The sequence below is a fragment of the Suricata suricatta genome, chromosome 8 (genome assembly GCF_006229205.1).
Source record: "Suricata suricatta isolate VVHF042 chromosome 8, meerkat_22Aug2017_6uvM2_HiC, whole genome shotgun sequence".
In the NCBI taxonomy this organism is placed as follows: domain Eukaryota; kingdom Metazoa; phylum Chordata; class Mammalia; order Carnivora; family Herpestidae; genus Suricata; species Suricata suricatta.
In genome coordinates, this window is record NC_043707.1 from 141,134,476 (window position 1) to 141,161,772 (window position 27,297).

General features: G+C 62.5%; 3 protein-coding genes and 1 long non-coding RNA gene across 8 annotated transcripts; 3 read left to right on the top strand and 1 right to left on the bottom strand.

Moving 5' to 3' along the window:
• Positions 1 to 142: 142 nt before the first annotated feature.
• Positions 143 to 12,802, top strand: SDF4 (stromal cell derived factor 4). The gene is made up of 7 exons (XM_029945961.1): positions 143 to 331; positions 3,172 to 3,524; positions 6,463 to 6,599; positions 7,088 to 7,201; positions 10,574 to 10,732; positions 11,065 to 11,240; positions 12,220 to 12,802. The coding sequence occupies exons 1-7, from the start codon at positions 155 to 157 to the stop codon at positions 12,394 to 12,396; spliced, it is 1,293 nt and encodes a 430-aa protein (XP_029801821.1). The 5' UTR covers positions 143 to 154; the 3' UTR covers positions 12,397 to 12,802.
• A 71-nt stretch (positions 12,803 to 12,873) lies between these two features.
• TNFRSF4 (TNF receptor superfamily member 4) lies at positions 12,874 to 21,490 on the top strand. Of its 3 annotated transcripts, XM_029945962.1 has the most exons (8): positions 12,874 to 13,034; positions 16,195 to 16,396; positions 16,917 to 17,039; positions 17,526 to 17,656; positions 18,163 to 18,229; positions 18,899 to 19,095; positions 19,266 to 19,370; positions 19,456 to 21,490. In XM_029945962.1, exons 2-8 carry the CDS (start codon positions 16,249 to 16,251, stop codon positions 19,714 to 19,716), a joined length of 1,032 nt encoding a protein of 343 aa, XP_029801822.1. In that variant the 5' UTR covers positions 12,874 to 13,034; positions 16,195 to 16,248; the 3' UTR covers positions 19,717 to 21,490. The 3 variants fall into 3 exon arrangements, with proteins under 3 accessions (XP_029801822.1, XP_029801824.1, XP_029801823.1); XM_029945964.1 differs by lacking the exon at positions 18,899 to 19,095 and having other exon boundaries at positions 12,874 to 13,685; positions 19,456 to 19,611; XM_029945963.1 differs by lacking the exon at positions 12,874 to 13,034 and having other exon boundaries at positions 17,555 to 17,656.
• A 1,829-nt stretch (positions 21,491 to 23,319) lies between these two features.
• On the bottom strand, positions 23,320 to 23,991 carry LOC115298197. Its single transcript, XR_003911651.1, has 3 exons — positions 23,825 to 23,991; positions 23,544 to 23,580; positions 23,320 to 23,397 (listed from the first exon to the last, which is right to left on the bottom strand). It is a non-coding gene; the product is annotated as an uncharacterized LOC115298197 (long non-coding RNA).
• Positions 23,992 to 24,057: 66 nt separating this feature from the next.
• On the top strand, positions 24,058 to 27,297 carry TNFRSF18 (TNF receptor superfamily member 18). 3 transcript variants are annotated; one of them, XM_029946640.1, is made up of 5 exons: positions 24,062 to 24,346; positions 25,158 to 25,280; positions 26,299 to 26,386; positions 26,551 to 26,757; positions 26,821 to 27,297. In XM_029946640.1, the coding sequence occupies exons 1-5, from the start codon at positions 24,190 to 24,192 to the stop codon at positions 26,882 to 26,884; spliced, it is 639 nt and encodes a 212-aa protein (XP_029802500.1). In that variant the 5' UTR covers positions 24,062 to 24,189; the 3' UTR covers positions 26,885 to 27,297. The 3 variants fall into 3 exon arrangements, with proteins under 3 accessions (XP_029802501.1, XP_029802500.1, XP_029802499.1); XM_029946639.1 differs by having other exon boundaries at positions 24,066 to 24,346; positions 26,551 to 26,753; XM_029946641.1 differs by lacking the exon at positions 26,821 to 27,297 and having other exon boundaries at positions 24,058 to 24,346; positions 26,186 to 26,386; positions 26,551 to 26,737.

Genomic DNA, 27,297 nt, shown 5'->3' on the forward strand with positions numbered 1-27,297 from the left:
CCGAGGCCCCGAAGCCGGCGCGCAGGCCGCATCCACCCGCGGCGGAGGCGGAGGGCTTGGGGATGCCCGTCACGTGGCCGCCGGTCACGTGGGCGCACGCGCCGGTCTAATTGGTTGCCCCGGGAAGGCCGCGCGGCCACTTCCGCCCAGGAGAATGATGGCGGCACTGGCGTCGTCCAGGTGGGGTCGCGTTCGTGCGCGCCGTCGCTGGTCCGCCTCTTCCCGGAAGAAAGATGGCCGCGGCCTAGGCGCGTCCCAGGCGCGTCCCGTTGGAGGCGTCACGGGCGCTCGGGCCCCGCTCGGCGGATCCTGGGCGAGGGGAGGGAGGCCGGTGAGTGAGGGCCCCGGGGCGGGGCGTCGGGAGGTCCGCAGAGGCGCCCTCGGGCCGCTGGCCCCTGGGCTCCTGTCCTCTCTGTCCACACCGACGATGCCGCCGGGAAACTGAGGCTGAGGGAGACAGGTCGGCAGAGGAGTGGGGTGGACCCCGGTATTTACCAGCGAGGTGACCTACCTCCCCTCTTCTGTGAAAGGTGCCCTAATTGGTAGGACTTGGTGAAGATTTGAAATGATGGTTGTAAAGCCTTTGATTTCCGGTCCAGCCAGTGACAGTTGTTAGGAACACTCTTAGTGAGACTTCTGAAACCGGAAAACAGCTGTTAGAATAAGGTTTGCATTTTGATCGGCAAGAGGTCTAGTTTTGCCAGAACGGACACCCCAGGATGGCCAAGAAGTGTCGCCTCCACTTAAGCTGGGCACCCTGAGATGGCGTTGCCACCCTCCATTGAGGTCGTTTCTAGAGGAGGGGAGGTTCCCTAGTCAAGGGGCAAAGCCCCTGCCCTTTGAAATCCCATTCTGGTGGGGCAGGCGGAGGACGAGGAATTCAACAGTGGGCTGAGGTATTCAGCCAGGCTGCTCCTTCCGTGCTAGCCCGGATAGGTGACTGTTTTAAGTGGACAGGAGGAAGTCTCACTTGACCTCCCGACGTCCATTCAGTTATCTTGGGGTTGCCTTTTGTACAGAACACAGTGTATTACCCACGAAGATAAGTGGGGAATTGACTTTGCTCTTTCAAGGAGCAAAGTACAGTCAGTTTGGACGCAATATGTGTTTTTATGGCCACAGTCAGTGAGGGTTAGAGTAAGTTCAGGGGAAAGTCCTCTGGGTTTGTGCGACACTTTCCTAGCAGGAGAGCTGGGACGCAGCACCAGAGTCACCCTCCAGCGGGAAAGGAAACCCAGCATGAGCACCTGGGTCGGGGGCCCCTGTCTTGGTGGCTGCAGGCTTGGACAGGCCTTGGCTTATGGCAGGCTGCATTTCGCCCCAGGCTTGCGGCCCCACTGCATCTTCTTGGCACCTGTTCAGCATCTCCACTTAATGCTCTGTGGCCTGCTTGCCGGGACTGTGGGTTCCTCGCCAGGCACCACTTCCTCGTAGTCTGTTTACATACAGTCTTGTTGATTTTGAGTCACGTGCCCTGTTCTGTTCCCATGGGCCCTGGGTTTTTTATTGTGCGCTTCTGCAGAGTACTGGTGCGTTCAGGAGCACGTATATTACAGTGTGGCAGAAACACCTGTATGTTTTCACTCACTTCTGTGGAGTGCCTGTGGCGGGTAGATGGTGTGACAGCCGCTGGGGGAGGGTGTGACGTGGGGGAGGGTGTGGCGCTCCCCGTAGATGCGATCGAAGGGCAGTTAGAGCACTGAGAACACCATGGACAGCTGGTGGGAGCTCCTGCTTGTGGGGAGGTTGCAGGCAGTGCGCGGAGGATGTACACTGCCCTGTCTACACCGCCCCTCCCCGGCTCCCTCAGAGGGGTGAGACAGATGAGAAGAGAGAGCGGGGGCTTGTTGAAGGGCCCATGTAGTGCACAGGTTCAGAAGGTTGAGGCACAAAGGCCTCACTTGTCAGGAGAATAACGCTAGTCAGAGGCGGGTAGGCTCAGAAGGAGGCACTCCCCTCAGGCTGCGGGGTGGCGGCTGTGCCGCTGGACTGCGGCGCGTGTGTCCGGGGCCTGCCACCCTGGGGACCGGTGGGCTTCCCTCTGCTGCTCCTCCCTGGAAGGACTACCAGAGGAGGTGAGGGTCTCAGCTGAACCTTCGAGGACCAGGCTACATCAGGGGCAAGAAGAAGCTGGAGCCCTGTTTGGAAGTGTGGTATGAGAATGTCCATGGGAGTGGGGTGTGGCTGGCCAGACAGCTGGGCCCTGTCCCAGCGCCAGCCAGAGGGAATCTGGAGGCACCTGCAGGGTGAGGGAAGGCTGGTGGGCACAGGAGGAGGAGCAGATGTGGGAGACAGCTGGGATGGTGGAGTGCTAGGCACAATTGCTTGTGGCCCTGGGATCCTTAACGTGGTGACGTGGACAGGAATGTGGCCTTGGTTCATTGTCACCTGGCCCAGGCATACCTAGGATGACAGACTTCCTGGTGCTCCAGTCTTGGTGGTCCTGTGTGAACACGAGCAGGGATGTGTGTGTGCTCACATGCACATATATGTGGGTGTATATACACAAACATGTATATATGTACACGTGTGTGCGTGCACACGTTTACACGTATTGCCTTGTGCATGCACATACATGTGTGCACATCTGTAGAGGTCACTAAAGTGGGAAGGTGGGAAGGGGCTGGCGCCCTGCTAGGTGGGTTTGGGCGTTTCCACTGGCACCAGGCTCAGTCCTCACAAAGCCAGCGGGGGGGGTGGGGGGAGCTCCTGTTACATGGGGGAAACTGAGGCTGGGGAGGTCAGGTAACTTAGCCAAGTTCACAGAGCTCACAAAGGCTGAGCTGGGATTTGGAGAGTGAATTACCACATCTCTGGGGTCAGTCTTAATGGCAGGAGGGGTGGAGAGAGACTGTTCTGCCTGCTGTAGTCATTGAAAAGGGGCAGGTTTAGTGGTGCTGGGCAGCCCTTGAGATGGGGCCACTTTATCTGAGCAAGAGAGGTAAGAGCTGGAAACCCAGCAGAGGACAGATAGGACAGATCTGTAAACTCAGAACTTGTATTTTCACGTGGTAAGTGAGTCTCCCCTGAACGATGCCTGTGTGCTCCCCGTAGGTTGTTAGTGTGGGGTCTGGCAGCCATGGGCTGCTACCCTTCTGCAGTGCCCGGGGTGGTGGGAAGGCTGTGACCTCAGGCCTCACTTCCTCACCTGCCCCGCCCCTCTCTCCTCAGCTCCTGGCCACACTTGTGGGACATCCCAAAGTCCGGACCCAGGTGGCCATGGCGTCCAGGCAGCCTTCCCTCTGCGGCCTGGCTTCTCACTGCCTCTGGGTCTTGGGGGTCATCCTTCTGATGGATGTGTCTGCCCGGCCTGCCAACCACTCATCTGCTCGGGAGAGAGCAGGCAACAGGGAGGAGCGTGAGATCCTGCCCCCAGACCACCTGAATGGGGTGAAGCTGGAGATGGATGGGCACCTCAACAAAGACTTCCACCAGGAGGTCTTCCTGGGGAAGGACATGGATGGCTTTGAGGAGGATGCGGAGCCGCGGAGGAGCAGGAGGAAGCTGATGGTCATCTTCTCCAAGTAGGCGCCCTGGGGGCAGTTAATCCGCTATTACCTGGCACGTACTGTGCCGAAGCCCATGCAGGCTGCATGCTGGGGCTGGGTGGGGTCCGCAGGTGGCAGGGACCCAACGCCTTAGGACACTTCCTGCCCAGCATGGGCCTGTTGAGTTCCACAGTCCTCTGCCAGCACCCAGGATGCATGGCTCTCGGTTCCAGGAAGGAGACAGAGAGGAGCTTGGTCATGGGGCTGACTTTCCTGGGGGAGCCACTCTGAGTGCACACAGGTGTCACACGGGCTGTGGACACACGCACAGGCCATGTGCGCTGGCTGCGAGCACACACAGAGCTCACATGGCTTGGGGGCGGGGGGGCTTTGGAACCTCCGAGGGAGGTGAGGGGCCTCGTGGCCAGGGCATGAGCTCAGGAGGAGGCCCTGGGCAGTCAGACTGGGCACTGTTTCCTGAGCCTGCCAGCCTCCGCTTCCTCCCCCGTGAGAGGGGACATTGAGAGCCCTGCTTCCCGGGCACGGTGGGAGTGCAGGCCCAGGACCTGCTGGGTGCTTGCTGTCTGCTCGTAGGACGCGGTGGAATGAGGGTGGCGGGCAGCGGGTGGCGGAGCAGAGGGAGGCGCTGTGCTGAGCGGCGGGGCGGGCTTTGCCCGTGGACGGGCGGGAGGGGACCCAGCAGTCGCAGGTGGAGGTGAGGAAGGACGGGGTGGGTGTGAAGCCCTTGCTGGCCGAGCGGAGGCGTCAGCTACCCCGGTCACTGAGCAGGGCTGACACAGGCCTGCATGTGTCCTCGGCTTAGAAGGCCACGTCCGGGCGCAGGGTAAGAGACCCAGAGAGAGGACCGTGGCCAGACCAGGGCCTGTGGGGTTCAGAGGTGAGGGGAAGGAAGCCACCAGGAGGCTGTGGCGAGAGAGCGCGTTGCTTTCCTGCGTGGCGCCTCGGATGCCGCCCTGGAGGGATTGGTGACTGTCCTCTGTGCGCTGCACCACAGCCTCGTCCAGTGTACAGACTTCACTGCTGTCTTTGGAGTGAACGTTGCTGCTTCCGGTGGGCAGAGAAAAGCTGGGAACTGAGCCACCAGGTGGCAGGTGGCGCCTTCTTGTTGGTCAGAGGGAGGCGGCAGGGTTGGGATGCCTGTTCTTTTGTCTCCGTGGCACCCTGGTGGGGTTTCCTGGATGGGCGTTGGTGAGAGAGGTGGACCCTGGAGGCCCCCCAGTGAGAGGCGCTCTGTGCACCGGGTGCGGGGAGGGGCAGGGGGTTACCAGGTGGGCTACCCACGGGGGGCAGGAGCTGGGGGCATTTGGACTGGTCGAGACCGAGGACAGAGGTGGGCGCTGCCAGCTCACATGGAGGGCGCTGGGCTCTTCCCAGGACTGTTGGGAGCACCCCTTCTCCACACCGAAAACCACCTTCCTGCAGCCTGGGGAGGGTGGTCTGCACCACTCGGTGGGCCAGGGGTGAGGTGTATGCCCACAGTAGATCTTTGGGCTAAGACAGAGGCCTGCCCACCCAGGCCTGCCCTGGGCATCCTCAGGAGAGAGGATGGCTCCACCCTGGGCCCTGAGGTACCCCTGGAACTTTGAACCTGGGAATATCTTACCTGTTAGAAGATCTTCCGTCCAAACAGATTCAAATTCAGCAGTCAGACCAACAGCGGGTTCTCCTGGCCCTGCTTCTGTGCTTCAGAGCCCTTGGCATTTCTGCGTGTTGGGGCCTGGGGGGTCTAATGGAGCGGCCGCCGGAGGGGCGAGGCGGGGCCTACCGGACAGGTGATGGCAGTGGGGCAGAATCCAGAGAGGGTGGATGCCGCCCAGAGACTCAGTGCCAGGGCAGGTGTGGGACTCCGGGGTGAGGCGCGTGGCGGGAGGAGGGACGCTTTCCTGCCGTGCATACATTTTGAATGTTGAGGGTCAGCTCTTTGCCTGGTCGGGACGTGGCTGGGCATCGTGACGGAGCCATAGCGAGGGAGACTGTGCTGCGGCGAGGCTGGGCCGTGAGAGGTCTCACACCTGGCGGGGCTCCGGGGACCGGGTGTGCGCATGTCTGTGGGGGGTGGGGCCTTCCGGGCCACACCTGGGCCTCCTCTTCCTGGGCACCTGTGTGCGCGGAGCCACGCGGGGCCTGGCGGCGTGGAGGGCGGTGCGCATCAGGGGTCCCGACGCCAAGGGCACGGCAGCTGGAAGTGCGGAGAGCTGGACGGGCAGCCGTGCTCCGTCAGCTCACGTGCCAGCTGCTCGCCGGTCTCTGAGGCGTGGCCGTGTCTGTCCATGAGCGGCGACCCCCAGTTTGTGGGGTCACAGGCAGGGGGCCTCAAAACTCACTCACTGCCTCTGGTGGCCGTGGCTTCCACATGGACTTCCTGGCCCCCCTCGCGGGTCACGTGTGGCCTCAGGATCTGGTTGCCACAACATTTCTGAAATAAGCTGTTTATTTTGGAATAACATGAGATTTACAGACAGGTGAAGGTGGCCAGTTTCCCCCAGTTCAGACATTTTGGTGACCGTGGTGCATCTGTCAGAACTAAGAAACGTCAGTGCTGCGTTCCTGTTGCCTACGCCCCAGATGCAGATGTCACGCAGGTCCCCTACGTCCCTGTCCGGGCCCCACACTGCGCTGAGTGTCACAGCTCCTTTGTCCCCTCTGGGGAGTGCTGTGTCTCGGACTCTCTTGCTTTATCGTGACCTCGGCCGTTCTGGGGAGGACCACACAGGTGTTGTGTTGAATGTCCCTCACGTCGGGTTTGTCTCTTATGTTTTCTCACGGTCGAGGGGAAGTGGTGCTGGGTCGCAGCTGCAGAGCAAATGCCACCCTTCCCTGCTGCCCCCAAAGTCCCCTGATGCCTCTGGCATCACCTTGGGTGGACTGTGTCCCTGGTCATGGCGGTGGAGCCCAGCCGGCCATCCTTGTGTCCGTTGGTCCCCCTGGTCTGACGTCGCTCCTCTGCCCGCAGGGTGGATGTGAACACCGACCGGAGGATCAGCGCCAAGGAGATGCAACACTGGATCATGGAGAAGACGGCCGAGCACTTCCGGGAGGCCATCGAGGAGAGCAAGGTGCACTTCCGCACTGTGGACCCTGATGGCGACGGTATGGCCGACGGGGCTCCGGCTGCTGGAGGGGTGATGCGCAGAGGGCAGAGGAAGGGGGTGCCCGCTGACACTGCCCATGGGACAGCCCTCCTGGCTTGCGTGTCCTTCGTGGACGAGGGTCGGGTGCAGGGGCCGGGGCTTCCGGCTGGGTTCTGGCTGCTCTGCTGCTTCTGCTGCTGTAGTTGCCTGACGTCTGAAAACAATTAATTACATACCTCTTTTCATGTATTTGTCTTTTATTATTTCTTGTAAGTTTACTTATTTATTTCGAGAGAGCGCAAATGGGGGAGGGGCGCAGAGCGAGAATCCCCAGGAGGCTCTGTGCTGGCAGCTCAGCGGGGCTTGAACTCACAAACCATGAGATCGTGACTGGAGCTGAAACCAGGGGTTGGATGCGTAACTGACGGCCCCAGCCAGGCGCCCCTGCACACGTCTCTGTAAAACTGTCCATTGTCAGAAGCCCTAGCAGTTGGTCGTTTCTTCTAGGCCGAGTGTCGTGGGATGAGTATAAAGTGAAGTTTCTGGTGAGCAAAGGCCACAACGAGAAGGAGGTTGAGGAGAAGATAAAGAATGGCGAGGAGCTGAAGGTCGACGAGGAGAGTGAGCACCCAGGCCCTGCTGCGCACCCGAAGGGGGGCCCTGGGCCGGGAGGAGGGGCCGGGGGGAGGGGCCGGGGGGGGTGAGGCAGGTGGGCACAGGACGCTGCCCGCCCCTTAGCCTTCCACAGCCAGGCCTTTAGAACCTCAGGGACAGAAACTGTGCACTGGGGCGTTGGCCCAGTTCCAGAGCGCGGCCGGAGAACGCTGGAGACTGCCCTCCGCTCTGCCACCCCATCCCACCTGGGGGTCCCTGCGGGGCGTCGCTCCACGCGGGGGGCCACTGTGCCCACCCTTGTCCCGTAGCGTTCTCTCTTGGTGGATGTGCATGCGTGGGCGTTTCTCCGCGGCATCTTTGTGCCTGTGATGCGGTCCTGGTTTGTCATGTGTCTGCCGGCCGTGCAGGTGCACGTGCCGGCGGCCCCCACGTCGTGCCAGCAGCGGCTGTGTCCTCCCAGCCACCGGTGTTCGCTGCTCTTGTGGCTCCAGATGAACGGTGGGCGCTCCTGTCGGCACCAGCGTTCGTGTTTCTAGGCCTGGACCCTGGTGTCCCGCGTCCAGACTGCAGTCACACCTTTCTGCTTGTATTTTTCCTGTCATCTTGAATCCCAATTCCCCGTGTTCCTTGCTGGTGTGCAGAGAGGTGATTGGCCGTTCTGCGTGAATCTTCCGTCCTGCGATCTTGATGCGATTGCTTGGTGGTTCCAGGTCGACGTCAGCTCTTCCAGGTTTCCTGCACGGGCGGCGGTGCCGTCTGTGAGCCGAGTGTGTTTACTTCCTCCTTCCCAATCTGTGTATCTTTAACTTCCCTTTCTTTTGTGTTTATTTATTTATTTTTTAACGTTTATTTATTTTAGAGAGAGAACGTGTGCACGAACGTGAGAAGGGCAGAGAGGGGGGAGCAGAGGATGGAAGTGGGCTCTGTGCTGCCAGCACAGAAGGACTCAAACTCACAAACCGAGAGATCGTGACTTGAGCTGGAATCAAGAGTCGATGCTTAACTGACTGAGCCGCCCAGGCGCCCCTTTAATTTCCTTTTCTTATCTTACTTCATTGGCTGGAATTTCCATACGGTGTTGAAATCACCTTTTTCTTGTTCTGATCTTTGAGGCAAAGTGTCAAGTTCCTCACTGCTAAGCATGACATGAGCTGTTGGTTTTTTGTTCTTTGTTAAGTTGAGGAAGTTCTTCTCTGTTGCTAGTTTGCTGAAAGTTTGGATCAGGAATGGGTGTTGGATTTTGTGTTATGCTTTTTCTTTTCTTTTTAAAAAATTTTAAGAATGGTTTATCATTTATTTTTGAGAGAGAGAGAGACAGCATGAACAGGGGAGGGTCAGAGAGAGAGGGAGACAAAGAATCTGAAGACAGGCTCCAGGCTCTGAGTTAGCTGTCTGCACAGAGCCTGACACGGGGCTCGAACCCACAAACTGTCAGATCATGACCTGAGCTGAAGCTGGACGCCCAACTGACTGAGCCACCCAGGCGCCCCTGTGTAATGCTTTTTCTATGTTGATAGGGTCATGTGATTTTTCTTCTTCAGCCTGTTGATGTGATGATTATAGTAATTGATTTTTGGATGTTGAACCAGCCCTGCATACCTGGGGTAAATCCCACTTGGTCTTGGGATATAATTCTTCTTGTGTTTTTGGATTCAACGTGTTGATATTTTGTGGTGCATTTTTGCATGAGAGACACCAGTCTATAGTTTCCTTTTCTTGCAGTGTCTGCTAGTGTCTGAGTTCCTGGTCTTCCAGCTGTCCCCTGGGGGGCCGCCCGTCACGGGCACCTTGTTAATGTCTCATTCCGTTATTTTTCTTGCTCCGTCTGTCCGTAGGGCATGTGTAACTTAGAAGAGCCTCAAGTTACACAGCGCTGAGGCACTGGACGCCCCTGGTTGGCGCTGGTCAGCCTTTCCCACTTCCCGGGACATCATCCAGTGTTTCACTTCTGTCCTTTTTAAACTCTGTACGTTGGACATCATTTTTTTTTTCTGAAATGGTTGTTTGCCTTTTTCATATGTGTTTGTGCTGTGTGCCCCCACGGCTTGTCCCCTGAGGGTGTAGTTTTGAGATGTCTGAGCATCCCGGGGGGCCTCTGCCCTCTTGCCAGCATTGTTGATTTGGCACCAGCTTGTGGGGTGGCTGCTGGGGCATGGGCTGCCAGCCCCCTGTCCCTGCCTGCTCTCGCCTTTCCCTTGGTCGTGTCTGGGGTCAGGACCCGTCCCTCAGGCACGTGAATTCTGTCACCTCAGCACACGTTCCTTTCTTTAGTCTGGGCGGGGCCCTGCAGGTGAGGAGCGGTGCGGAGGGCGGGCCGGGGCTGAGAGGTAGGTTCAGGGGTCCCCACGTGGTGGTCTGCCTCCTCCGGGGACCCTTGGGTGGCAGGCCCTGTGGCCTCCCTCCAGCTTCTGGTGCCACCGGCGTCCCTGCTGTGGCTGTATTGCTACAGTCTCCTGTGTCGTCTTCTCCTCAGTGCCCTGCTGTCGGCTTCAGCGCCACCTTCGGTGTCTGGTGGCCTCATCTCAGGACCCGTGAGTGGTTCTGGCCGCACAGACCTTTGTCCAGGTCAGGTGCTGTTCACAGCCTGCAGGCGGACACGGCGAGTGTGTGCTGGCCCCTGTCACTCCTGGCCCTGCGCGGGGTGGTGGGCACCAGTCACTCCACCTTCCTTTAAGTGCATTCACCATTAAAAGTAGGTCACCACTGGATCTTCTGTTCATCAGAAGGCGCTAAGGCTTGTGGTGACGGGTGCTGTGCGGGACACAGCCGCTTCCCCGGGAGTCCCTGCTCCCAGTGGCGGTGGCCCGGGTACAGACCGACCTCGTGCCTGAGCCCTTCCTGCTCGCCTGGCCTCCACCTGGACAGTCCCTGAGCCTGCGAGGCTGCGGGCCTTCCGCCGAGGGAGAGCGGGGGTATGGCAAGCGTCCGGGGATGCCTGAGTCATCTCTGGAAGCTGGGTTTTCCTCCGGGGCCCTGCCTCCGCGTGCCGCACATGTGACGGAGACGGAAAGGAACAGGCTGTGCTTTGTTCCTGTAGGTGCGCGGGGAGGGTGAGTCAGCCTGCACCGTGCTTTCCATTGCTCCTGAGCAGCAAACAGCAGTAGTGAGCTGGGGCTGGGGGCTGTGTGTGTGGGGGGGGCTTTGTCTGGAGGGGCTCAGCACCTGTATTTGGGGAAGGGTCTGTGTCTGGATCTTGTGGGATCTGTGTCTGTGTCATGGGAGGGTCTGTGTCTATCAGGGGGCTTTGCCCCCCTGAGGCGCAAGCTCCTGTCCGCAGTGTCCTGGGCCGGGCCTCTGCCGTGGGCAGCCCGCCTCGGCGTGTTCCCGGGCCGTGCGGGTGCCTGGGGGCTTCGGTCCTCACGGATGCGCCTCTCTCAGCACAGGAAGTCCTGGAGAACCTGAAGGACCGGTGGTACCAGGCGGACAACCCCCCCTCAGACCTGCTGCTGACCGAGGACGAGTTCCTGTCGTTCCTTCACCCCGAGCACAGCCGTGGCATGCTCAAGTTCATGGTCAAGGAGATCGTCCGGGACCTGGGTGAGGCCCAGCCCATGGTCCTAGCGCCCCCTGGGCAGCTGGGCTGGAGGGTGGGGCCCACCGGCACCTGCAGCAACCCTCCTGCCAGGGGTCAGCCTGGGGGTCTTGGAGGAGATGGTGCGGCCACCTGGTGAGGAAAGGTCAGGACTGGCCCTATGTCATGTGACACAGGCTCCTGGGCAGGTCAGGTGAGACGTACCTGTTTAGCTTCAGGGTAAAATTTCACAGGCTGAAAATTCGGCAGCAGACCTGTTTGGTTGGCTTTCTTCTGGGTGGGCCTGGGTGGTCGCGAGCCCACTTGGGGTCTGAGCACCCTCACCTCTGTCCTGCAGACCAGGACGGCGACAAGCAGCTCTCGCTGCCTGAGTTCATCTCTCTGCCCGCGGGCACGGTGGAGAACCAGCAGGGCCAGGACATTGACGACAGTTGGGTCAGAGACCGGAAAAAAGAGTTTGAGGAACTGATCGACGCCAACCATGACGGTATTGTGACCATGGCGGAGCTGGAGGTACGCACAGGTGACGGGGGCACGGGGGCGCCCCGGGGTTTGACTCAGGGCCCTGAGGGGCTGCAGTGGAAAGGAAGGCAGCACTGGTCCAGCTGTGGCAGGTCACTCAGTGGCACCTGGAAGTGGGCAGGGCTGACGTCTGATGGCTGCGGGCTCCACCCTGCCAGCCTGGTTGCCTTTGACAGACTGGGTTCGAGTGGAGAAACAGGGAGCCCAGTGGGGTGCCTATGCCTGCCCCCTGGCCGGGGTGTCTGGGATGTCTTGGCCGCTCCAGGCTCCAAGGAGCCACTCCCCAATGGGCCTCGTGCCGCGTTGGAATCCACCATCTTCCCCTGAAGTGTTTTCACTGGTACCGTGTGGGCTTGTTTTTTCCCATTGCTGGATGACTCATTCTTCGTACACCAGAGCTCTCTGATCCCTGCTGATAGCTGGCAGACAGGCACCTTGGTTCAAGGATCGAACGGTGGCTGATTCAGTCCATGTCCCTGTCTTTGTCTGCGCCCCGCGTGACCCGCTGTCGGCCGCGGGGGCCACTCGAGGCTTGTGGCGCTCCAGGAGAGCGTCCCCTCGCTCCCGCGGCAGGGGCTCCCCAGCGGGCACGGGAGGCAGCGAGGCTCCCGCACCAGCACAGGCGAAGGCTGCCTGGCCTTGAGCCACTTCCAGCCTGGTGTCTGCCTTCCAGAACGTTCAGGAACACGCCTCCATCCCCTTCTTCCTGCCTCTGTGCTGTCATCAGCCCGTGGCGGGGGGAGGGGTTAAATAAGGACTTGCTCTCTGTAGCTGCTGCTGCCCTGAGGCATGAGGTGCTGAGCCCGCTGGCCTGACATCCATGTGGGGTGGGGGTGTCCGTGTCCCCACGCACCGTAGCGCCGATGACGCCTGAGGTCGAGGGGCCCCAGCGCCGCCGGGGCACGGGCGGGCCGGGGAGGACCCCGGCGGCCAAGGCCGAGTGCTGATGTGATGCCCGGGGCCGCTGTAGGACTACATGGACCCCATGAACGAGTACAACGCCCTCAACGAGGCCAAGCAGATGATCGCCATCGCCGACGAGAACCAGAACCACCACCTGGAGCCCGAGGAGGTCCTCAAGTACAGCGAGTTCTTCACGGGCAGCAAGCTCATGGACTATGCCCGCAACGTGCACGAGGAGTTCTGAGCCGCCGCCGCGCGGCCCTTCTCCCGGCCTCCCTCCCCCTCGCCGCCTCGCGGGCCGGGCTCCTCGGTGCAAGCGGAGCCCTGGGCCCCGAGCCCCGGTCCGCGGGCCCACGTGCCGCCGCGCCTCACTTCTGAGAAGCGGGTGCTGTTGTGCGAAGGCACCGACCGCAGAGGCGCCCCGTGGGCTGCCCACGCCTGTGGGACGCCACGCGGCTCCTGCCGCTTCCTTGGAAACCGGGTGGCGGGGGTCGTGCCGGAACGTGCTGCCGGTAGCCAGCTGCTGGGGGTGCCCGCCCTTCCTGGGGCGCTGGGGACGGGCTGTCAGAATGTCCGCGCTCTGCAAATACAAACACTTGTGACAAGAGTCTTATGAATTTACTCTAAAATATAGTTGCCTTTTTCTCCCAGTTTCTTTAATTTTTTTAAAGCCCGTACGATGATTTTGGAACGTTTGTGGCTAGGTGGCTTCCACTTAGCGCTTTTGAGGTGGGCGATTTGGTGAGAACAGAGAGTTTGATCAGGAGGGTGCGGGGAAGGACCAGCGTCCCGGGCGGGGCTGCATGTGACGGATGTGTTTACCGGCAAGAGGACGTCTGGGAGCTCGTGGGAGACGGCTTTCGCAGGGAGCCAAGGGTCGGGGTGAGATCCCCTGGAAGGGGCTGGGAGGCCGGGGAAGCGCAGTTTCTGGTAGAGAGGGAAGATCTAAGGACAGGCCCCTAGGGGAGGGCTGGGGGAGGGGAGAAGGCAGGAGTCCACGAGAGCAGCCTCAGAGCCAGCCCCCAGCCCGGCTGGTTGTGGGGGCAGCAGTAGCGGCCGAGTGGCCTGGAGTCTCACTGAGTCGTGGTCAGGGCCTGGGGACAGGACGGGGATGTTGGCTGAGGTCCCACCAGACCAGCATTTCATGCTTGCTGTTCCTGCCCTTCCTGGGGGTCAGCTGTGCCCAGTGCTTGATTGGCATGGGGGGGCAGAGGGCATTGAACCCTGAGGGCTTGAGGGTCCCTGACCCCACACACCACTGAGCTGCTGCGCCCCTCCTCACCGGCCATCCCCTCGGGAGCCCTGGCCTGCGGCTCCTCAGTGGACAACTCACCCAGCCGGTGCGTCCACCCGTGCCACAGGGACACACTTCAGAAAAGCGTGTGGTGCGGCTTTTGCAGAGGAACAAGGGTGTGGTGACACCTGCGCTGGTTTCTAGGCAAACAAGAGGAAAGACTTCAGAAGGGACGGGAGTGCGCGGTGGGAGGGGTCCCCGTGGTGGCCAGGCCCTCGCGCGTGCACAGCAGCAAGCAGGTGTGTGACGCTCGCCGGAGTGTGGGCTGAGCCGGCGGGGGGGTCGGCCGGGCCCACAGGATGGAGGTGGAGCATGTGGGTGACGTACAGTTGTCTGTGCTCCTTGGGTCCCTGTGGACAGATGCCCAATTCGTGGAGCAGGCGTCCAGGGCCTTGGACAGTGGAGGCCAGGCTGCCGGAGGGGAGCGCTGCCCACCAGACCCAGAGTTCCCTCAACCTGAGAGGCTTCAGTTTGTGAATTTAAGAAAAGGCTTTTGTCACCCCTGTGGGAGACAGTGCACACGCGCACACGCGCACTGGCTGGCGAGACACCCTGATTCTGTCCCCTGTGTGGACCCCGTCTCTCACTGGGGAGACATGGGGAAGGCTGGCCCCGCGTGACCCCCGCCCCCCAGCAGAGCTGCCTCTCCCTCCGCCCCAGCTGCTGTGGGCCGTGGCCGCCTCCGTGGCAGCCTTGCCCAGCAGAGCCCAGGAGAAATTTCCGGCAGATGGGCAGGGGGAGCGCAACTTTCTTACCTGTTCTGCTCGGGGAGGGGGATTTCCAGCTCCTACCCTGTTCACATCCCATCCCCAAGGGAGGCCCCCTGCCTGAAACTTTTTAAACTAACTGTTGAATGGTTAATTTCATCTCATGGTTATGATTTGAAAGGTACGAAAATGACACAGTATAGCGTCCCCTTCCTCAAGGGCGCCAGCGGCATCAGAGCTGCGTGTAAGAGAAAATGGACGTGCATGTATGCACACACATTTGTCTGGTGTGTGCACCAGTTGCGTGTGTGTGTGTGTGTGTGTGTGTGCGCGTGCGCATGTCCTTCTTCCTTTACACACCTCGGAGGCCCTGCACACAGGCCTCCCCACCTGCCCTGGATCCACCCAGGTCCGTGTCCGAGGACACGTGCTCTGTGGGATCATCGCGGGGTCGGTCCAGTTGCCTTGGTGCTGTGGGGACACCCTAAGCCCAGGCTGAGTGTGGGGCAGGGTGGAGAGAGCCTGATGTGGCCTCTAAAGTTGGCAGGGAGGCAGGGTTGGCCCTGCCAGCAGAGGGCACACGGCCGTTCTCCTGGCCCCTGGCCGGCCAGGGCGTCAGAGTGGGTGCTGATGGTATGTTTTCCCAGGGCCCCCGCCCCCACCCGGACACACACCTGGTGCCCCCATGCGTCCTGGCACGTGAGGCCAGTGACACACACACGTGCCCCACCACGGACACAGGTTCACTGTGCTCCCAGGCACACCGTGCACCCAGGGTACATCTGCGGGCATCTGGTCTGTGGCCAGCCGAACAGAGCACCGCGGATGGGGCAGCTGAACCAGTCCTGGGCGCTGGACATCTCAGGTCAAGTGTGGGCTGGGCTGCTCTCTCCTGAGGCCTCTCTCCTTGGTGGCAGATGCTGCCTTCTCCTTTGTCCTCCTGGGCCTCCCTTTGCATGTCCTGGGGTTTCTCAGGGCCCAGCCCTTGGCCCCGTCTGACCCTAACCACCCCCCCAGAGGCCCCATCTCCAAACACAGCCGCATTGGGGGTCAGGGCGTCAACATGTGACTGTGGCCACACAGTTCAGTCCCTGACACTTGCGGTGCTCAGGCACACTCAGCCACTCACACACATTCTGTCTCACGCACCAGCACACCCCTGAGTATGTATGTACTCGCGTGCTCCACACCTGCACACGCACACACACGTGCTCCCGCATGCGCACGCTCACCAGCTGACCATTGCCTTGCTCTGAGCTAGTTTTGGGCACTTGTGCCAGGGACGGTGCTCTGGCATTGGGGGCATTGTCATTCTTACCCTGAGCTGATGCCCAGTCACAAGCCCAGATGGTGAGGGGCCTGTCTCCTGACCCAGTGTGAGGCCTCAGCCCCCTCATGTCCTCTGTGCATCCTGCTGTGGGGGGTGAGACCGCACGAGTGACCTCTTGTGTTTGGTGGGGGTGGGGGTGGGGTTGTGTGTGGGGGGGGTGGGGATGTGGGAGCAGCCAGCCGCCTGCTCCCCGGAGGGGCTGGCCCTGCCCTGCACAGGGAGAGTGGGTGCTCAAAAGGAGCGAGCCTTGGAGGGGTTCCGAGACTAGCCGTCTTCCGAGTGGCTTGGTTGGGCTGAGCAGGGGAGGAGGGTCTCTGGGGTGCCCGGCCACAGGGGCTCCACTTCCCTGGTGAGGTGGGGTGTGGAGGGGGGGGTGGGTGCAGGCCAGGTGGGCCTGGAGGAGTCAGGGGGCTGCCGGCTCTCGCTTCGGCCCCGGGGTCTGCATGCTGCAGGAGGGGGCCTGGGCTTGTGCCCAGCTGCCAGCTGTCTGAGCCTCGGGTTAGGAGGTGCAGTTAAGCTGATGGGGGCGGGGGGCCCAGGGCAGAAGAGAAGCCCCCAGCCTGGACAACTGCTGCCCAGACAGGCTGCTTTCCTGCCACCAGCCTGGGTCAGGGGTCGCCAGCCCGGATCAGGGGTCGCCAGCCCTTCCTGGGCCTCCTTCCTCCCGGTCCCCTCCTCCTCCCTCCCTCCCTCCCCACCCCTCCCCCGCAGCCCTTATAGCCACATCCTGGAAGGAAAAACCCAGACTCCTGCATCACGGCGGAGATGAGGATGCTCGTGGAGGCTCAGCAGCTCAGGGTGCCTCGCTCGGCCGTCCTGCTCCTGGGGCTCGCGCTGGGCACTGCAGCCCGGCTCGACTGTGTCGGGAACACCTACCCCAAAGACGGCAGGTGCTGTAGCGAGTGCCCGCCAGGTGAGTGGTCTGGCCACAGAACTGGGGAGGGACACCTTGGGGACAAGGGAATGGAGACATGGGGATGAAGGATGGAGACACAGGGATGGAGGGACAGGGATGTGGGTACAAGGGACATGGGGATGGAAACATGAGGGTGGGGAGAGGGGGACAGGGGCATGGGGACATGGGGACCAGGGACATGGCAATGGAGACATGAGGATGGGAAGAGGGGGACAGGCATGGGACAAGGGACATGGGGAAGGGGAGGGGGGACAGGGGCATGGGGTCATGGGGATGGGGACTGAGGGAGAGGGGCATGGAGGCCTGGGGACAAGGAACGTGGGGGTGGAGACATGGGGGCTGGGAATGGGGAGAAGGGGACAGAAACGTGGGGCCTGGGACATGGGGACATGCAGCTTGGGACACAGGCGTCACAGGCTAGTGGACTCAGGCTAGTAGAGTGGGGCACCTGTGCCAGGCCCATGACGGTGAGCCAGCCAGAGGCCGGGCAGGCTGTCTGAGCCCCCTCCTCCGGCAGGTTATGGGATGGAGAGCCGCTGCAGAGCCAACCAGGACACCAAGTGCCGCCAGTGCCTGGCCGGCTTCTATAATGAGGCCATGAACTACGAGCCATGCAAGCCCTGCACACAGTGCAACCAGAGTGAGCGCCGCCCCGGCCCTCCCGGCCCCCCCCCCCCCCCCCCCCCCCCCCCCCCCCCCCCCCCCCCCCCCCCCCCCGCCCGCGTCCCATCGCCCCACCCGGCGCTCTCCTGAGGCCCCCAGAGCCACAGAGCCACAAACCCCAAACCACAGTGGGGCCTGCTATACCACGGAGGTCCCCGAGGAGCACCTCCCTCCTCCCAGGGGGGCTGAGGCCACGTGGAGTCAGGGAGGAGCATGTGCCTGCCAGGTGGCCTCTGGGGTAATGAGACCCGGATCCAAGAGCCACGTAGGGTCATGGTGCAGGCCTGTGGGAAGGTGGGAAGGGAGGCTGGAGCTGCCCCAGGGATGCGCCCCAGGGGCCAGGGCCCTACGGCTCTAGAGACTGGGGAGAAGCAGGCGCTGCCGGGCTGCGTGTGGCGCTGCTGGTCTGGGGCTCCTCAGCTTCCGTCCTCCAGCCTCTCTGCAGCCCTGGCATCCCTGCCAGCTGTGCCTGCCTACCTGACCCCCCCTCAGGAAGTGGGAGTGAGACCAAGCAGAGGTGCACACCCACGCAGGACACGGTCTGCCGCTGTAGTCCGGGCACCGAGCCCCAGGATGGTTACGATCTCGGAGTTGGTGAGCCCTGGGCGGGGGGAGCAGTTGTGCAGTGAGCCTGGGCTGGGGGGCGGGAGGTATGTGTGTGGCGATCACCTGGGCGGGGCTGGGTGGTGTGTGTGGTGAGCGCCAGGCAGCAGTGGGGGGGCAGTGTGTGCGGTGAGCCTGGGGTGGGGGATGGGCAGTGTGTGCAGTGAGCCCCCCGGCAGGGGTGGGCAGTGTGTGTCGTGAGAGGCCAGGGTCATGTAGGGGGTGGGGCCGGGAGCTGTAAAAGAAGCATGTCTTCCATATCACACACTCTCACTTTCCCCTGTGCCCCCATCCCAGGCTGGCCAACAAACAGGTGCCCAGAAGGGGGTGGGGCGGGGCACTGGGCCAGGGCCAAAGGGTAGAATGTGGGCAGGGAGGGGCTTCCAGAGGCCGTGGTGGTGAGCGCCCAGCTCTCTAGGACCAGCCCTCAGCGGTTGCGGCGTCCAGGCCCCTGAGAGGGCAGGAATGGACTGAGACTGTCCTGGTCTTTGTTGCAGACTGTGCCCCTTGCCCACCGGGGCACTTCTCCCCAGGTGACCACCAGGCTTGCAAGCCCTGGACCAAGTGAGTGTCCTGCGGGTCTGGGGAGTGGGGGGCCAGGCCTGGGAGCAGGAGGCTGCGGGCTGGGGGTGCTCCTGACTCCCGGGCCCCCGACAGATGGCCCCCGTCCCCTCGTGACTCCTGCTCCTCATGGCCCCTGACTCCTGGCCCCACCGTGCCCCCTGCCTGCCTGCTCAGCTCTGGTCCAGCCTCCTTCCCCCCAGCCTGGCTGCTGGGCTGGAGTGAGGAATGTGTGAGACTGTTTCCCAGGCCCTGGGAGTTTTTGAGATCCCCATTCAGTTGTAGCTGGGCACCCCATGGCGGGGGCAGGAAGGGGAGAGCGAACCCGTGGTTTGAGAGTCCAGATGCGGCTGGAGCTGGTTGGAAGGAGACAGTGCGGGGAGCAGAGGGAGGGGAAATGGGGAACGAGGGGGTGAATAGGTGGCCTTGGAGACCCTGGGGGGGCTGTGAGTTTCCCTGGGCAGGGGTGGGGTGAGGAGCCTGGGCAGGTCTTGGGCCTTTCCCTTAGGCGGGAGTCTGACGGTGCCCGAGGTGATCCTGTGTGGGTCCCCGGCGCTCCCCACATCTCCCTGGTCCTGTCTCAGTGCTGGGCCCATCCAGTCAATCTGGGAGGAATGCGGGGAGGTGGTGGCACAGGCCTCTGGCCTGACACACACCTGCTGCCCTTCTCAGCTGCACCTGGACTGGAAGGCGCACCTTGCGGCCAGGCAGCCAAAGCTCAGATGCTGTGTGTGAGGACAGGAGCCCCCCAGCCACCGTGCCTCGGGAGACCCAGGGCCCCCCAGCCCAGCCCCCCACCACGCAGCCCACGACAGCCTGGCCTGGGGCGTCACAGGGGCCCTTCACACCCCCTCCACAGCCCCCCAGGGGTAAGAGGGCCTGGCCTCACCCCAGCAGGGCCTTCCCCTACTCTAAAAGAGGAGAGTGTGTGGAGGGAGGGATGGGGTGGAGAGGCCCTCTGCCCTCCTTGGGGCCCTCCTGGGTGGGTGAGCTTCTTCCTCTGGTGGACCCGACCCCAGCAGGCCCTGCCTCCCCACAGGTCCCCAGCTGGCCGCTGTCTTGGGCCTGGGCCTGGGCCTCCTTGCGCCCGTGGCGGCCGCACTGGCGCTGCTCCTGCACCACAGAGCCTGGCGGCTCCCCCCTGGTGAGTGCACACGGTGTCCCCAGCCCAGACCGCTTCCCCAAGGGTGAGTCCCTTGCCCACCTCCCACCCGTTTCTTCCTTCCCAGGTGGAAATAGCATCCGGACCCCCATCCAAGAGGAGCAGGCTGATGCCAACTCCTCCCTGGCCAAGATCTGAGCAGCCAGGGCCCCCACCCCAGGCCAGGGGCCCAGAGGGTCTGCTCGACCTTGAGAAGCAGTGGGGGAGCCCCCAGGCGCAGGCCGCCACACCCCACGCCCACCACCCACCCGGCGCCGTTTTAGGTGCCCCAGGGCTCTGCTACGTATGCTGTGTGTACTCCGTGCCCAGGGTGGTGCCCCCCCCATAAATGACATTGGCACATGTGGGTCTCTGACTGGGCACTGGTGGGCTGTGGTGTGAGGGGTGGCGGGGGCCAGCGCTGTACCCACCTCTGGCTGGAGAGGGGCTCAAGCTGACCACTCAGAGACCCCGGGACCCCTGCCCTCACTCCTTCTCTGGGCCCGTCTCAGCACCTGTGGTGGGGCATGGAGGCCAAAATCCGCATCCTGGCTGGGGGGTTGGACACCCCAACAGCTTGTTGGGGGAATCCAAGAGCTGCTCCTCCCAGACCCTAAGCCCAAGTGGGCCTGAGGCACCCCCAGTGCTCAGAGCAATAGGACGCCTGAGGCTCTGGCCCCAAAGGGGACTCTTGAGAGCGCTCCTTCAGGTCTGTGTGCTCCCCTGAAGGAGGGCGCTGAGGAGCTGTTCGCTCCTCCCCGAGGTCTCTTGAACCCCCTGCCTGCCAGCCTGCGTGTGTGTCCCTGAGATCGCACTTTGGGAAACGAGAGGCTTCCGACGGGGCGGTGATTGCACGGCAGCTTTCTGTGAAAGGCCCCAAGTTAGAAAACATCCAAACGCCTGTCGACAGTACTGTCCCACTGACCTTAGCGTGCCCTCCATGACCATGGGGCCTTCCCCTGTGGAGCGAGTGTCCTTCACGGCTGTGGGGCGTCCTGAGCCAGCATGACACGGAGCCCTGGTTTTGGCAGCGCCTCAGCTCCGGCCACCTGCCTTCCTTGCTCCCTGGGCCGTCTTTCCCAGAGGCCTGCCAGCCTGTCTTCAAATCTCGTGCTGCTCCGGCCCTGGCCTGAACACCACCACGGGGAGACACCAGGTCCCCGTGGTCTTCCGGCGTGGGACCCAGCAGGGAGCAAACCAATGTAAACCATGCCCTTGAACAGACAGCAAATCCACAGCGTTGATTTGGGGATCAGGGGTCCCCAGGACAGCATGGAGGCTATGGAGGAGTGCTGTGGGACCTGGTGGAGGGACCAGGGTGGGGACATGGGTGGGGCCACACCCGTGGGGCCCAGGGCTTTCCCTCCACACCCCTCAGCTCTTCTCCCAGCAGGACACCATCTCTGCCATCGGTTGGAAAGGTGGACAGAGTCACCTTCTCTACCCTCAGCATACTCTCCAACCCCTCGCCCCCTACCTGTCTGCCGAAGAGCCCCAGACTTTCTCTGCCCGGGCCCTGCCTGGCCCCCAAGCCTGGGCGTTGAGCTGTGACCTCCCACAGGCCCCGGAGGCCCCCGCTCAGCGCAGAGCCTGGTGTGTCCCCAGCTTCCTTCTCCCACACGGCCCCTCCTCCACGCCCCCGCCTGGCTCCCCATCCGGCCCGCTGTGGGCGCAGGGATGGAGTGGCTGCGGGCTCCCCGTCTCCACGCCACCCCCCGCCCCTTTCTGGTTGCTGCCAGGCTCCCCGAAGGGCCCGTGTGTGCGCTGGGACAGGCGGGCGGGCTGCCCTTCGAGAGTCGGAAGGTGCAGATGAGCAGATACGGCTTCTCTCCTCACTGCCCAGTTACGCAGCCTATGACTGGGGGCGGGGGGTGGGGGCTTCCGGAGGGGCTGGAACAAGAAAGCAGACACAGACACTGACATTTTGGTGACGTCACTCTTGCCTTTTGAGGGGCTTGCTCATCAGCCACTGTCTCCGTGGGCACGACGTGATCTGGCCCCGCGGCAGCCACAGAAAACCCTTCTCCCCACTCAGGCCCCTGTGGTGGACATTTTGTGCACAGAGCTCCTGCTCAGCCACCTTCACCCCTCCTCCACAATAAACTGCTTCCAGAAGTTTCTAACTCTGCCCCTGCTTCCAGAAGGACTAGCTGACACATGGCACAGGCTGACAAGCAGAGTTTTCACTGTATTCTCTGTATTTGTCTGGGCCATTTAGTGGAATTGGGGTGACCCTGCTCTGCCACAGACGGGACCCCTCAGGTCTTTGAAATGAGCAGTGGACGAAGGTCCAGAACCGCCCTGTTTCGTACTTGGAGCACCTTTACCTGGTGTCCCGTGTGGCCCTCGCTCAGCTGAGCAAGAGCTCAGGCTCCCCGAGAGGGTGGGCCTCACCTCAGCCGGAGCCGCAGCCCTAGAGCCCCCTCACTTCTCTATAGGACCAGGTTTGACCACCTGGGGAGGGGCTGTGCTTCCTGGGACTTAATGGTGGGTCACGAGTTGCTAATTCCTGTCATTTCCCTCAGGCCAGGTGGCCGCTGCAGGCCTCTGTCACAGCTGTCAGCACATCTACAGCCTGTGGGTCACATCCCCCCATTCCCCAAGAATTCCCAGAAGCCTTCACCAGCTTCCCAGCTGGACGGCTGGGAAACGCGCTGAGCTTTCCAGGGGAGCTGACCGGAGGAGGCAGGGCCCCAGAGCCCCTCTGGGCCACGCGGGGAAGCCAAGGCTCAGAGAGACAAGGGACAGTGAACTGGAGGCGGAGTTCTCTGTGGTTCGAGAGCTCTGTTCCCCTCCCCCCCTCCCCGCACTTCCAGGAGGACCAGATTTGTCTGGAGGGGTCTGCGAGGGAGCAGGCCCAGCAGTTGGAGCTGTGACCTGCATGTGGCCTGAGCGTCACGTGACTGGAGGCTCACTCAATGCCCGTTCTGCTCCTTGCCAGCAACCTCTCCCAAGGTCCCAGGAGGTCCTTGGGTTGGGAGGTGTGAGGGGCTCTCCTGGGGGCTCTGAGCCACGAGCAGGATGTTTGCACAACTGCAGTCCAGCGTCCGGAGGTGTGTGTGTGTGCGTGTGTTGTAGGGTGCCACTGTGTGCATCTGGAGTCCACTCAGACCTTCTTGGCCAAGTGAAGGGGCTTGTCCTGACCCCTAGAAAGTGTGTGGGTGGGTGTCCTGATCCCTGGAAAGTGGGGGCCTCTTGGTGTGGGGCTGCATGTGGAGGGTCGCTGAGCAGGGCCACGATGCTGGTAGGTCTCTGGGGTCCAGATGTTTCACAGAGTCCAAGGGGCTTCATCCTACACTCTCTGGTGGTTGGAGGAGATCTTTTTTTATTTTATTTTTTAAAACATTTTTTTGGTGCTCGCTTCGGCAGCACATATACTAAAACATTTTTTTGTTTGGGGCACCTGGGTGGCTCAGTCAGTTGAGTGTCCGACTTTGGCTCAGGTCATGATCTTACCAATCGTGGGTTCGAGCTCTGCTTCGGGCTCTGTGCTGACAGCTTGGAGCCTGGAGCTGCTTCAGATTCTGTGTCTCCCTCTCTCTCTGCCTCTCCCCCACTCACAGTCTCTCTCTCTCTCTCTCTCTCTCTCTCTCTCTCTCTCTCTCCCCCTCCCCCCACTCCCCCCTCTCTTTCTCTCTCTCTCAAGAATGAATAAATGTTAAAAAAAATTTTTTTTAATGTTTATTTTTGAGAACTGCAAGGTCATGACCTGAGCTGAGCCACCCAGGCACCCTGAGGACAAGAGCCAGGGTAGGGGACCCAGCCAGGCATGGCGGGGGCCCAGCGAGGGTGCAGTCCCTGGCCAGACCATCCTTGTGGGGGGTCCTTGCACCTGTCCACCCGTGCCACCTGGCATCCAGCACCCTTCCTGCCTACATCCCTCCCTGCAGACCTGACAGGCTGCAGGTTTTGAATAGAAAACATTTTTTTAATGTTTATTTATTTATTGGAGGGGGGAGGGTGAGAGAGGGAGGGAGAGAGAGGACCCCAAGCCAGCTCCACGCTGCACACCGTGAGACGGAGAGATGAGCTGAAGTAAGAGTTAGACCCTCAACCACCGGAGCCACCCAGGTACCCTCAACAGAAAACATTTCTGATCCTCCCCCCGCCGTCCACGTCCTGCTCCAGACATAGTTGGGGATGTGGGCTGTGTTCCATGCACCCCTCAATACTCACACACTTGGGGCCATATTTAGTTTCTGGGTAGGAATTCCTGGACCAAAGGGCATGAACACTTAGGAACCCCCCCAGGTCACCCCTGCGCGTGAGTCTCCCCGGGGGTCCCCGCCCCCGCCCTGTGTGGTAGGGCTCTCCCCTTCCTTGAGAAGCAGCTGGGCACAGCGGACTTAAAAAAATTATTACTTAGAGCAGTTTCAGGCTCCCATGAAACATTGAGGTGCAGCCGCAGAGATTTCCCGCGTGTCCGCCCCCCATCAGCCTCCCCTCCGAGGGCCCACCTGCGGGGTGGACCAAGGACATGGAACGTGGCATCGACATCGTCTCCCAGGGTGTGTGAGGGGGACTCGCTTGTGCTGGTTTGGACGAAGCTGTAATGACGTGCGCCCACCGCTGGGGTCACACGGAGTAGTCTGACCGTCTCCCCAGATCCGTTGTGCTTGGCTCGCTCCTGTAACTGAGGGGCCGGGGATCCCGAGGCGGGGGTGGGGAGTGCGGATGGGGGGGTCCTGGTGGGAACAGTTTCTCATCTCCCTGCATCTCGGCCGCTTCCCCGGGGCCGTGGGCGGGATCTGGGTGTGTCCGGATGGGGGCGTGGCGGGGCGCATCCCCTAAAATCTCCTAGCTCGGTGGGGCGGCGGGTGCCATGGGGGCGAGGGGCGCGCGGGTGACCCTGTGCGGCGTGGCGCTGCTCTGCGCGCTCGCCCAGGCCGAGCGCCCCGCCGGGAGTCCGAGCTGCGGCCCCGGCCGCCTGCTGCGTGGGACCGGGATGGACGCGCGCTGCTGTCGCCTCTGCTCCCCGGGTAAGGCGAGCGCGAGCGCGGGGGCCCTCCCTGCGCTCAGACTCCGCCTGGGCGGGGCGGTGGGCAAACCTTCCGGTCCGGAGCCGCCGTCCCAGGGGAATGGCTGGGAGGGGGAGGGGGGGCGTGCAGCGGAGAGGAACTCAGCTCAGGCCTGTGGCCCAAAGAGGGAGTCAGGGGTATGGCGTGACAGCCTTCCTTAAGGGGAGTCTTAGTTCCCAGGCTGGAGGAAGGCTGTCCCAGGTCCTACCAAGTGGATAGTCAGCCCTCTGGTCTTCACCCAGGCCACTTTCTGCCCTGCCTCAGACCTACCGGTGTGGGTGAGGGGCAAGTGGAATTCTGGGAACAAATATTGCAGGGAAAACACCCCCAGAGTGTCACCCTGCTGGGAGCTCGGGGAGTGTCAGTGAGGCAGGCAAGGGGGACAGACAGCCTGACTCCAGGGTTATGGCAACTGAGGGCAGTGTAGGGTGGAAAGAGGAGAGGGAGTGGGTCCCCCAGGCGAGTCCCTTGTCCTGCAGGGACACGTTCTGCTCACCTGCCAGATCACAACCACCCTGGTGGAGAGCAGCCTCAAGGCAGTGGAGGACACAGCCAAGTCACACGGGGGGAGGGGCCGGGTGTCTAGGAAGGAAGGAGATGGCTGGACCAAACTGGGGTCCTGGCTCCCAGACGGGTGCCCCCTGCCCCCTGCCCCCTGGGGTCGCCCCAGGGTTCCCTGTGTCACCCCCTTTCCCCTGCAGGGCCTGGGCGGGTCCTGGGGAGGGAGGCGCTTGGCCCAGCTGCTCAGAGGGCTGGTCTTCCTCTCGCTCAGCTGAAGAGGTTTGTCCTGAGGGGGACTGCACGTGCATCCAGCCGGAGTTCCACTGCGGGGACCCCCAGTGCGGCACCTGCAAGCACCACCGCTGCCCGCCCGGCCAGGAGGCGAGGCCCAGCGGTAAGTCTCTGGCGGCTGCGGCCCGGGTGGGCAGGGGCTTTGAGCAGGGCCGAGCCAGAGCTCATGGGAGCAGCTGTGCACACCAAGTGTGTGGGTGTGGAAGGAACACGCGTGTGTGGAGGGTACAGACGTGTCCTCTGGGCAGGCAAGCACTGGCATCTCCCATCCTGCAAAGCCCAGGTGGGTGGGGCCGCTCCCCAGCTTGCTACCACAGCCCAGATATGAGCCCCAGCACGCATGTGGCTCCGGGGGTCCTTCCCTGTCATAGCCTGGGTTTCCCCATCCAGGGACAGGGTACTCCTGAGAGGATGTGGGGAGCGGTGGGAGTGCCCAGGGTCTGTCCGGCCCTCAGGCCCTGGCTCTATGTGCCAGTCCCGCATCTCCCCTGAGCATCTGCGCGGGGACAGTCCTGACCGAGCTAGGCCTGCCCCCTCTTGCCCTGTCTGGGGGTCAACCCTTGGCCTGGAAAGAGCGGCTCAGATCTCCTGGGGCCTGTTTCCCACAGTGTGGACTGGGGCGCTGCGGGGTGCGTGGGGCAGGGTCCAGGGCCAGCTGGGGCACGAGCCGCACGCCCTTTCTCTGGGACCCGCACTGGACTGGCCAATTTGCCCTTGAGGCTACTGGACCAAGCACAAGGTCCATCTTGGTTTTTGCTTGGTCTCTGCCTCCCCCCCCCCCCCCCCCCCCCCCCCCCCCCCCCCCCCGCTTCAGCCTCCAATGGGCGGCCCTTGCTCTCCCCTCTGGCCATGCACCACACAGCTCTCCTCTCCCAGATCCCCCCAGGGACCTCCACTCAGCTTAGGGTCACAACCTTGGGGTCTCCCCAAGTCTGCCTCCCCCACAGATGCCTGCCCTGGAATGGGGCACACTTGGGCAGTGATTTACGCCGGGTCCTGGTCTTGTAGGAATCAGAGACCTCTGTTCAATGGAGAAGGTGTGTGTGGGTCACGCTGCTGTGGCCCCAGCTGGACCCCATCCCATCTACTCCAGCAAACTCCGGCTGTCTGTCTGTCTCCAGGGAATTTCAATTTCGGCTTTGAATGTGTCGACTGTGTCACAGGGACCTTCTCTGGGGGCCACGAGGGTCGCTGCAAACCCTGGGCAGAGTGAGTCCTAGTGGGGCCTTCAGGTGGCCGGGAAGTCCCCGAGGGAGGGGTCTCTCTTGTCCTTCCTGGTGCGGTGACCCACACACTCAGAGGACAGCAGCCATGCGGAGGGGCTGCTCCGGTGGCCGAGGGCTGACTGAGGGCTCTGTGTCCACGTGTCCCAGCTGCTCCCAGTTTGGGCTTCCTACCGCGTTCCCTGGAAACAAGACACACAATGCCGTGTGCAGCCTGGGGCTGCCGCCCGCCGAGCCGCCCGACCCCCTGACCGCCGCCCTCCTCCCCGTGGCCGCCTGCATCCTGGTCCTGACTGCCGCCCAGTTCGGCCTGCACCTCTGGCAGCTGAGGAGGCAGCGCACGAGGCCCCCAGGTCGGTTGTGCCCTCGGGTGGGAGAGGTAGGCCCTCGGCTCGCCCACTGACCCAAGCCCCTCCGCAGAGACCCAGCTGCTGCTGGAGGCAGGCCCGCCGGCCGAGGACGCCTGCAGCTGCCAGTTCCCTGAGGAGGAGCGGGGGGAGCAGCTGCCCGAGGACAAGGGCCAGCTGAGGGACCTGTGGGTGTGAGGCCCGGCTGTCCTCTGCCACGCTGGACCCAGAGCCGGCCCCTCCCGGGAAGCGGCCCAGCGCTGACCCGGGAGCAAGGGCGCTGTACCCTGCTGTGGGGCCCCAGCCCGGGGCCCGGCCCTGCTCCCCTCGATGGTGGAAGTGGGTGTGGGTGGTGACAGCGACCAGTCCCCCAGACCATGCAGAAGAGGCAGCAGCTGCGGCCAGACCCACAGGAGACACAGACATGGCCATGCCTGCCTCCCTCCCTCGCTGGCCCTGTGGTCTGTGGGCCCCTGGCTCCCGGGACAGGAGGCTGTGCCCAGTGCAGGACCTAGCTGCGGGCGGTGCTCAATAAACACTTGTCCAGTGG